This window comes from Phragmites australis, chromosome 1 (genome assembly GCF_958298935.1).
Source record: "Phragmites australis chromosome 1, lpPhrAust1.1, whole genome shotgun sequence".
Classification (NCBI taxonomy): Eukaryota; Viridiplantae; Streptophyta; class Magnoliopsida; order Poales; family Poaceae; genus Phragmites; species Phragmites australis.
Genome location: NC_084921.1, coordinates 28,114,094 through 28,124,892, shown reverse-complemented (window position 1 = coordinate 28,124,892; position 10,799 = coordinate 28,114,094). Strand labels below are relative to the sequence as shown.

Here is a 10,799-nt window from a genome sequence, read left to right as displayed (position 1 = left end):
ACGGGTTAAACAAACCGTGAAGGAATAAATCCTCGACTGTAAACCCGTTGGGAATTCATATGGGGCCCACTTTGGGAATGGTAGGTTGATCCATGAATTAATTATCGACAGTCAGATAGCCGATGGTACCATCGGCAAATGGGTGAATCCCCGACCAAAGTGTGCGACAAGAATTTACTAATGGTCTATACTTGGGGATTTCATTTCCCGACAGTATAACTAAATGCCCGATAATGTAACAACCGTCATCCATTCTTAAGATCCTAGTAGTGTATGCTAGTTATTTTATGCAGGCTATTTTTGGGTACACGTTGGATCTGTTTCTGGATGTTGTTGCAGAAGGAGGAGGAGTATGAAAGTATGCATACCATATGCCAGCTTTTGAAGAGAACAACAATGGTGATCTTTGTCAGAAATGAATAGGGGTTTAGCAATAGGATAAATGTTTAATGAACATTTGGTATTCGTTAAACATTTATTATCTAGAGGATGTTTGGTGTCTATGTGATAAGCAGAGTCTACATCATAGCTAGTTATTCGTCTACCTATCTGCTAATTCCCCTCTCTTTATATACTTAATGAAAAATGGGGTATCTCCGTTTCGAAAAAGACAATGTCTCACGGGGAAAGGATTCGCATCACACATTTCCGATAGCCCCCAGCAATCGCGACGTTCATAACAACTGCCCAAAGTTGAAAGGTTCAAAGTTGACGACTTAAACCGTGCTCCAAGTCCCAGCCGTTCTGCGGAGCAAGACATCCACAGTGGAGCAAGCCATCCTAGATTTTTTTTTTTTTTTTAGAGTAAGCAAGCCATCCTAGATGCTGCGCATTCACAGTGAACCCAATCAACCAATGAATCAAAGCACCACCTGTTCTGCGGACCTGGGCCCATCAGTTGCCCCGGCCCATTCACAGTGGAGCAAGCCATCCTAGTTGCTGCCCCTCCGCCTTCCCAGGCGACGCTCGCAGCAGCCGCCGCCGTCCGCCTGCCTGCCTACCGCGAATCCCCTACCGTCGCCGCAGGGGGCGCTTCGTCCTCACCTCTCTCCGATTGGACAACCCAAGCTACCGGGAGCACAGCCATAAGCACCGATCATGGCCGGTACGAACCAAATCTTGAAAGGCCTCTCTCTCTCTCTCTCTCTCTCTCTCTCTCTCTCTCTCTCTCTCTCTCTCTCTCTCTCTCTCGCGGGGTTCTTCGCCCTCCCCGCTTTCCTCTGCTGCTAACCGCGTCTCTGTGTGTGTACGCTTGCGATGGGTGGCGCGGAAGACTACGAGCAGGAGCAGGAGATGGAGGTGGAGGCCCTGCAGGCCATCCTCATGGACGACATCAAGGGTTCTCTCTTTCTTTCTCCATTTCCCCAATTCTTTAGTTCCCTGCTTCCTGTATGCTTTCTCTCGGGATTCTTCTTCCTGTGGATGCTAATTTCTTGTACTGAATTTAATCATCGGTATGCTATGTGTTGGCGCTGATACAGAGATCGACCCCAGCGAGAGCGGGCTCAGCACCACCGCCAGGTGCTTTGAGATCCTACTCTCCCCTCAGGTAGTACTCGCAACCGAGTTCAGCCTGTGACATGGCTGCACTTTCTTGATTTCTGTGTGTTCGAGTATGTAGGGTGTGATGTCAAGAGCCGTGCGTTTGAGTCCTGGAAATTGGAGTGATAATTATATTAATTGCTGTACTTGCTATTCTTTTTGTGTTTATATCCCAATTAAGTTACTGATCTTTTCCTGGTTACTATTGTGGAAGGATGATGATTTCGACCAGTCGGCTTATGTGCCAGGTAAAACTAGTTGTTGATGGAGGCATATCTGGCCCTGATTATCAACTTTGCAAGTACTATAGAATATGCTGCTTGTATCAGATTTCATGTAATTGTGTTATCTGGCCCTGATTTGCAGTTCAACTGGCTCTGATTTTTGCGCACACTGAGAAATATCCAGACGAACCTCCACTATTGAATGTCAAAAGGTTTTGCCATTAATTTGATTGGCCAGCATGGCTGGAAGCAAACTCAATATTGTGGCTGCCATTAACTTCTAGTCGTGGTTTTTTAATTCATGATACTTTTGGCACAAGATTGTGCTTATTGTATTTCTAACTCTTGCATTGGATACATTCGTGCAGTGTACGAGGAATTAAACCAGATGATCTTGCATCCTTGAAGGAAAAGCTTGACCAAGAGGTATGCAAATAACTCAGCTCCAAATTTGGTGTCAATCTCACATAGCTATAATTGTCGACTGTGTGCAACAATTGAAGATCATTGTGTTTTAGCTAAATAATTCAGAGTGAACCGAATAAGCATGGGTAGTTAGTATTTTATAATTTTCCAGGCTGAGAATGATGTTTATTGTCAACTTCTAGTTTGTTATACTGTCGTGACTTTCTAGGATTTGTAAAAAGGTCATTGTCAATGATACTAGCTTGAGTTTTGGCTGAAACTTTAAAGAGTTAAGTATTTGAGTATATTGTGCTCAAATATAACCAGAGCATGTTGCGAATCTATTATTGCTTGTGAGGTGTATTCATTGTCAGTCACCTGATATGTCATCTCATGTTTTGTTGAACATCCGATCATTTAGGCAACAGAGAATCTTGGCATGGCTATGGTCTATACTCTTGTTTCGTCAGCTGAAGAGTGGCTAAGCGAGAAATACGGACACAATGGTGGAGATGAGGAACCAGAAAAAACTGAAGCAGAAGAAGAGGAGGTATACTTATTTGCTTGTATGCTTGGTATATTTCTCTATGAATCTGTTGGAAATGGGTTCGGCTATTGCTTGCGGGAGGGTGTTGAAATGGCTATGGTTCTCAAAATTGAACAAGGCCTGTTCCGGTTTCTCGACTAGAGACTGGCTTCTGGTGGTTTTTTGGAACCCTTCTGTAGGCTGTGTGTTTTGAATTGGTGCTTGACTGCTTGTCCTACTGAACCACTTATACTAGAAAATTTCTGTATATCTGTTGCACCTTGTATTGTGGAATCATGAATTGCTTCCCTTTTACCGAGTATCATTGTTGTGCAGTATAACTTATACTTGAGCTTGCTCTACATGTTAGGTTATTGTACCCCATGGTGAAGCTGTTACTGTGGATAGCTTTATGGCTTGGAGAGAACGTTTTGAAGCTGAACTGGCGCTACAGCATGCTAAGTAAGCATCCAGTAAATTATTGACAAGTTAGCTTCCTCACGATGACCACATGGAATCTTCTGTTCACACACAGCATGTTTCCTTTCGATGGCATTTGATTCCCAACTTTTAGAAGTACTCAAATGTGTGCTTAGAGATAATCTTTTGCATTTCTTGACGTGCAGACTTATGCCAGATTCAGCTCTTACAGCCCCAAAGGAAAAGAGGCTCACAGGGCGACAGTATTTTGAAAGTGGAAGGCATACAGTGGTACGTTATCCTAGATAAATTGTTTTTCTCTTGCCTGGATGTCATGCCTATATTGCAGCATAGCTACAGATATCCATAACTATTGCTGCCTTTCATATCTTTCATTTGTTCAAATATGTTTCTTTATGTTTTACCTTGCATGAAACTGTCTTTTCAGAAAGGAGCAAGCACAGTTGCTGATGAAGATGAGGAAGAGGAGGAAGACATTGAATTTGATGATTTTGAAGGTAGAATTTCCTCTAGTTCAAAAAGTCTTTGTTTACCTACATTAGATTGAGTTTGCCAGTGAAACCTAGCTTACAAATCTGTTGCCCTAATTTTTGTACAGATGATGAAGAGGACATGCTTGAGCATTATTTAGCAGAACAATCAGGGAAGTCATCAGCTTAAGCTTCAAGTCCAAGCAAAAGTATCTTTTTGGGCAGGCTTACTTTAAGAAGCCCGAAGTGGTTATATGTTATAGGTAACGCACACCCACTGTTTTGTTTGTTTCTCGTCATCTGGTTGCCTCTGGGTGGATACCTCAAGCTTCTATCCAAGGCAAGACGGCTGTAGGCTCGCATTAATATATGCTGAGGGTGTTAGAAGATCACCTGCATAATGTACTTCGCTGTATAACTTATGTGTTTTTGGTCGGGTATAACATGCATGTCCTGCCTTGTGGAGCATGTTGCATACTTCGGACAGATCTTGATGATAATATTTATGGAATGTTATTATTTACTCAACCCAGCAAACTTCACATTCCAGCTCCAAAAAATTAAAGTAGATGTCTCTTTAAGTCACACACTGTTGGTTCTTTTAGATTCATTCTTGAGCTAAATAGTTTCCCAAAGTTCGATTCGAGTTGTCCTGCCTTCTGGGATTGTAACCAATAGTACTGCGGATCAACGAGTCATTGCTTTAGATCTACCTACACAGATTTACAGCTGATACATCATCGTCAGCCTATCAGTGATGGACTAACAAGTATAGGCTCTGCATACAAAAGAATTGCTTCTATTTACTTTCTGTTGACATTGATGTTCATAACAAGGGATAATACATCGGATGATCTTCAACAAGAGCTCTTCTATATTGCACGATGAACCTGGGACTTTCCTACCTGCCAGAGGAAAGCTTTTGCAACCTCCATCCCCTTTGAGTTGCACACATTTTATAGCATAAACCAAGGGTGATTCCAACTACTTCCTGTTTTGGAGTTCTTCATGATTTGTCCAACACCAATTGAAGGTGTGGAGCATCGAAGCACTACTAGTCAGCAGAAAAAATATATTTTCCTCACGGTTGAAGGAAGATGCAATTGTAACTTCTTGACAGAATTGAAGGCCTAACTAAACACATCCCTGATCAGTCATGGCTTGCGCAATATTAAGAAAAGCACAAATGTTCGTGCCATGCACCAAAGACCTGCATGGAGAGACAGAGAGATCAGCTTCTGGACTGAAACCAGGTGAAAGCATCAGTCTTTTCAAAGCACAAGAAAACAAACTCAGGGTTCTCTTTCATGATTCCGTAATCTTGAGCAGCTTTTATCGACCTTTCGTTTGTTTGCTTTATTGCATCCTGCTTAAAAACAAAAGAAAAAGGAAAAGAAAAACTTAGAAGGTTTCACAATTAGGAAACATACAGTAAGAAAAGGGACCAACGGCAACAGTCAGGAGCAGCAGAATTTACCTGAATTTTGTTCTCAAAATCCTCCACCGATAACTGCATCAAATTAAACTCGGGATTCAATTCAAGTTCTCCAAGCGCTACCTGTTATTTTAAGCGACAAACAAAAAATGTGAACGGGGGACAACATGTACCAGTCTCATGGTCTAGAGATCATATATGAATATAATGACCTCAGCCCATAAGTATTTTGTCATTAAGGTCATGCCAATTTTTAGTGCTCCGTTGGAAAATACAGCAACCATAGACTTGGGAAGTGGTGTGCTTAACATTTTTAACATTGTAAAAACAAGCTATAAAATTGTTCTACCATCATATCGCTCCAGGACAAATGAACGGATTTGCAAGAGCATTCAACCAGTGCATTACCCCACCAGCAGCAGTTGCCTTTGCTGGAGCAACAAGGACCTTTGCCTTTCTTAGGATATCAACTGCTTGAACAGTGCATGTCATATTTGAACCTGCAGTTGGCAAAATATTTTAATAGCAGATGATAAAACAGAAGAGCAATTGAAATGACAAAATTCAGGACTTACATTCTATAAGAACACGGCAACCAGAGTTAATTATTGCAACAGCCTCCCCTTGGTCAATCTCATTATGTGATGCACAAGGAAATGCAACATCACACTGCTCACTCCACGGCTTTGCATCATCTATATACTTGGCATGTGGATATGATTTCAAGTACTCCCTGTTTGATTAAATGGAGAATGGTATCTCAAAAACTCGAAATATACAAACAAAAATAAGGGAAAGGCATGTGCCCACTTGAGGCTCCTTTGCTGAGCCTTAATATCCCTTAGAAGTGAATATTTCATATAATCGAACCCATCTTCATCTAACAGATAGCCCTTAGAATCTGCAACAGTCATGACAATTGACAGTTGGGCCTTCATTAGAATTGTTATAGTTACTGTATATTTTGTTATATAATAGGCGTCCACAATCCACCTACTGGTTTGTTAAGCGAGAAAAAAAACCATTTAAAGTCCCTTATACTGCTGTTCAAGGAGAGCTAACAAGGGCAAAAAAACTATCATAACAATATACTAGTATACAGGTCGGTAAGAGTTCACAATATAGGGCCTATTTTGAAACCATATACAAGCACCGTTAAGTTTTATATATTAATGACATGAGATCCTGGTCATGGATCATGATAAATTCACCTAATGCGAGGTGCCTCTGATACCAACAATCATAATCATGCTCTTCCAAATCATAATATCTCATGATATATCATCCTGTGTAAGTAATCCAAAGAGAGCTGAGTCTGTATACCTGAGACTGTAACAGGAATGGCTCCACATGGTAGAAGCTTTTCCAAGACATGCATTGCTATCTTTCCAGAACCACTGATCACACATCTGCAAAATACTGCACAGTATGAAACTACCACATGGCTAAATTATAACACTGATAAACGAAATGGATCTCTGTAAGAAACCTTAATCCTTTAAGCTCCTTGTTTATCTCAGCAAGTAAAAGACGCGCAAAAAATACCTGCATGAACAGACTGACTTAATATGTTGTATCACTTAGAACATGAATAATGGTCCAGTTAACACACGCAGCAAATTATTACTTGTGAAACAACTGTGGTACACACAACACATACACTAGCGGCAATCAAATGAACAGTTAAGGTACCACTTTACCAGCCCATATCCAGTAGCTTCTGTTCGAAAACTTGAACCAGATCAGAAGATTTTAGGTCCTGTAAAATTTCCCTGCATAAGCACGACAGTTGAAATCTACAGGCAAGAGAAACTGATGAACCAAAGAAGTGAAAGCAGAAACTAAACAAATAGCCTCAAAGTAGACAAAAGGGACTAGTGGAATCACATAACATGTTCAGTATGGGACAGAATCTTCAAATTACAATGAATCAATAAGAAACAATAGTTTTATTTTTTTTCCTTCAAGCATGTAGCTGAATTTGACTACCTGCAGACATCATGAAACAAATGTTTGATCAGGCAACTGCCAAGATGATATATCATTGTCCACTGGGAAATGATATGGTCAAAAGCATGTCTAACAGAATTTTCCAATAATCTAACCAAGGAACATCAGTCCCTTCATTTTCTTTCTTTGGTAAATAATCCTTACTTCTTGATGTGTAGTGATGACAAGAACAAGAACAAGAACAACAGCCTTTGTCCCAAGCAAGTTGGGGGTAGGCTAGAGACACCTGCAGCCTTTGTCCCAAGCAAGTGATGACAAGAACCAGGGTAAACAAAAGAAAAGACACCTGCAGCAGCAAATAGACATTATTTCGGAAATCATGCACTTCAGAATGACCAGTGTACCTGAAAATGACCAGAAAGGCGTCTATACTGCCCAAAAAGGTAACCCATTTCTCTTGGACCAACACCAACATCTTCAGTGGGAAAATCCTGCAGCAAAAAATTGAAGTATGAATTACCGAATACACTGACAGTCATGTTTCCATTTAACTAGTGCAGAAATGAATAACTCAGACAAATGCATATTATGTTTGACCGGGAAGTACCTGATCTGGGCCCAAATATCTATACAGCTCATCCATGAAACTTTGACAAAAACGCATTATCTGGCATGAAAATATTTTAGATTTACATGCAGTAAATATTATTGTCCACAGAAAATAAAATACGGCACACATACATACCTCATTATCACTTTTACCCTTTGGATCAAAATCACTTCCTCCAGCAGCACCTCCAAGTTTATATAATGACAAAGCATTCTTCAAAGTCTGTATAGAAGAAAAATAATATTGCGAGGGCATGTTAAAGTTCCACCATAGAGCACCGCAAACATTGAAACTGCACAAAACTCAGTTCCATATGTATGCTATTGGACGCTCATCTTCTTTTGGCAGCAGTGAATTGAGTTTAGCTAGGGGGGCAAAAAACCTTCCTGGTGCTTTTAGCATGTCATGTAAAAAGATAAAAAATATTAAATAACTTAACATACTACAAGTACAAGCACATGACGTATACAGGATGGAAAAGCATGTTGTAGCATAAAAAAAATATTTGCATGAAAAGTGTATTTTAGCCTAGTATATAATATTACCTGCTCAAAGGCTAGAAACTTTGCCACACTTAAGTTCATGGATGGGTGAAAACGAAGACTACCCCTGCATGGACCTAACGCCTGACTGAATTGCACACGGAAACCTCTATTGACATGCACTTCACCTCTGTCATCAACCCATGGAACTCTGAAGATAAAGCATCTCTCAGGTTCCAACAAACGTTCCAAAATCTGAACATATCTGAAAAATTGCCAAATGAAACCATGTTATACTTGAGGTTTAGGCAAATTGTTTCTCAGGAAGGGAGTGAGGGAGAGTTGAAGAGTAACTGGGTGTTCTTCACCAAAACTGGTTCTAAGGAATGAACCACCTCCTGGATAGATTGTATAAATTCGGCTTCATGGGGGTCCCTCCTTAGGACAGATTCAAGTATTGATGCTGCTGTTTTCGACAACGCTGGAATAGACATGCCAAAATTCAGACAAAATTTAGGTATTAAAGGTGATTTCAGCTGTTGGATCATTGAAAGGGGTGAAATATCGTAGAGCTGTTTGGCTTTGATAGAAAATGTAGCACATTGAAATACAAGGATACATGTCACTGGAATTAAAAGCGTAGATGATGATCTCGTTTAGCATATGTAGTGACTAATGGTGACTGAAAGGAAAACTGGTGATTCCTCTCCAAAGAAAACGAAAAATGGAAATCAAGCCTTCAAAATTATTATTTGCTTTATGCTATGTTAATTTCTAGTAGCACATAGAAGCACTTGCCAATTGTGTATTGGTGGCACAGGATGAAGTAATGGATACTAACATTATTTCTCTAAATGCACATTCAAATATAGCATCGCTTTATGATTGGACATTATATGTTACACATAACAGGATAAAGCTTGCGAGAACAAATAATATCTCGAAAACCATGTTATCTACTTCTCAAAATGCAGTATACAGAATTGAAACTGGAAGTTAATATATTTCCTGAAATATCCAAATGATACACTAGTTGTAGCGACAAATTTGTTACACATTTCCTAATTCCTACAACGGTCCACAGGCGAACCTGCAGCATAATCGCAGGAGCTGGGTCAACAAGCTGACAACACCAACCTTTGACATAGACCGGCCTCTCGATCTCGGGGGGCAGCAACTTCTCCTTGGAGGCCATCTGCAACCGGAGCGCCTCCTTATGCAGCAAGCTATTGTTGTGCTCCTCGAGCGCACTCATCTGCATGTTCCTGCTCCCCTCATTGCCATAAGGGTTCCGGCGGTGCTTCCGGCCGTACTCCTTGCACACCGAGCAGAAGATCCTGGTGGTGGTGTCGTGCACGGCGACGTAAGCCCACTTGTAGGTGTCCGCCCACTCCTCCCGCCATTTCTTCACCACCTTCTTCTTCTTGTGCGCTGGCAGCCTGAGCATCCCTTCATGCTCCTTCCCCCGCGGTAGCGATGGTGGAGGCGGCGGCTGCGCCTGCCCGTCCGCCGCGCCTGCCCGTCCGCCGCGCTGGGCTGCGAGCACGAGATGAGGAGGCTCTTGTAGTCATCGACGGGGACAACGGGGTCGTGCGCGGATGTGACAGCGACAAGTGCCGCGCCGGAGAAGGAGCGGTCGCCGCCGGGGCCGATTTCGAGGTCGATTTCCTCGCCGATGCCGCGCACCATCAGGTGGTGCTGTTGCTGGTGCTGCCGCTGCGCCTGCCGCAGCAGGTTGATCTCATCCATCTCCGAGTTCATGCGCGCGCGCGCTGCACCATTCGGGGCGGCTCAGTTCACCGCTGGCACTAGCCGGTGCCGGGGGAATCCAGCTCCGATTGGCGCTACAGAATGGGGGATTTTGGCGATAGGGTTTGGGGAATTCGGTGGCTCCGGCGGACGGGGAGGGTGTTGGGGTCGACGCCGGCGTCGATCTGGGTGAGGAGGAGGAGGCGGGGAGGCGTCGCAGCGCAGACGGTGGCCGGCGAGGGCGAGCGGAAACTGCCGCGACGGCCTCACGCTTCTAACTTCTGTATCTAGTCACATTAAACATGCCGCCCCACGCTTTTTTAGCGCGGCAACGTGCGGAATGCAGGAAGGGGTGGCTCGGCTCGGCTCGCTCGAGCTCGCAGAATGACGAGCCGACTCGGCTCGGTAAATGAAACGAGTTAGAAAGGGGGCTCGGTCCAGGTTCGACTTGGCTCGGTGAAGCTCGCGAGCTAGGGTTTCCTCATCACAAAAACCACCGTCGCCTGTTGTTCACTGCGCCGCCACCATCCACCTCTCCACCGCCCAACGTCGGCCCCCTCGTCCACCGCATCGCCACCCGACGCCGGCATCCGCCGTCCACCATGCCACTGAACGCCGCCATCCAGAGAGGAGGAGACAGCGCTGGCAGCGGAGCAAGCACGAATCGCGAGAGCTGCACTGCCTGCACACGCGACCGACGGCGTGGGTAACGGCGAGCATCACGGAGGTCGGAGGAGGAGGCGTTGCGCTGTCGCGCCGCTGCGCTCGAGGAGGAGCTTCAAAACCACGGCTCGCGGCAGGCGGCGGCCATGGGTGGAGAGATGGCAGGTGGGCGGCGCTGCCGGGTGGAGAGGTGCGGGGCGGGCAGCGGCCATGGGCGGGTGGTGGCGCCGGGAGGAGAAGTGGTGGGCGGAGAGGCCACAAGCAGGCAGTGCGGGCGGTAAAAGAGGCGGCGGCGCTGCAGC

The 10,799-nt window shown here is 44.0% G+C and overlaps 1 protein-coding gene and 1 pseudogene across 1 annotated transcript; one reads left to right on the top strand and one right to left on the bottom strand.

Annotated features, from left to right (window-relative positions):
- The first annotated feature begins 887 nt into the window (after positions 1–887).
- Positions 888–4,136, top strand: LOC133913987 (uncharacterized). Its single transcript, XM_062357161.1, has 11 exons — positions 888–1,105; positions 1,274–1,339; positions 1,482–1,549; positions 1,757–1,790; positions 1,909–1,978; positions 2,135–2,192; positions 2,593–2,721; positions 3,068–3,159; positions 3,324–3,408; positions 3,566–3,635; positions 3,737–4,136. Exons 1-11 carry the CDS (start codon positions 1,099–1,101, stop codon positions 3,796–3,798), a joined length of 741 nt encoding a protein of 246 aa, XP_062213145.1. The 5' UTR covers positions 888–1,098; the 3' UTR covers positions 3,799–4,136.
- Positions 4,137–4,264: 128 nt separating this feature from the next.
- Positions 4,265–10,166, bottom strand: LOC133913977 (uncharacterized; annotated as a pseudogene).
- Positions 10,167–10,799: the final 633 nt, after the last annotated feature.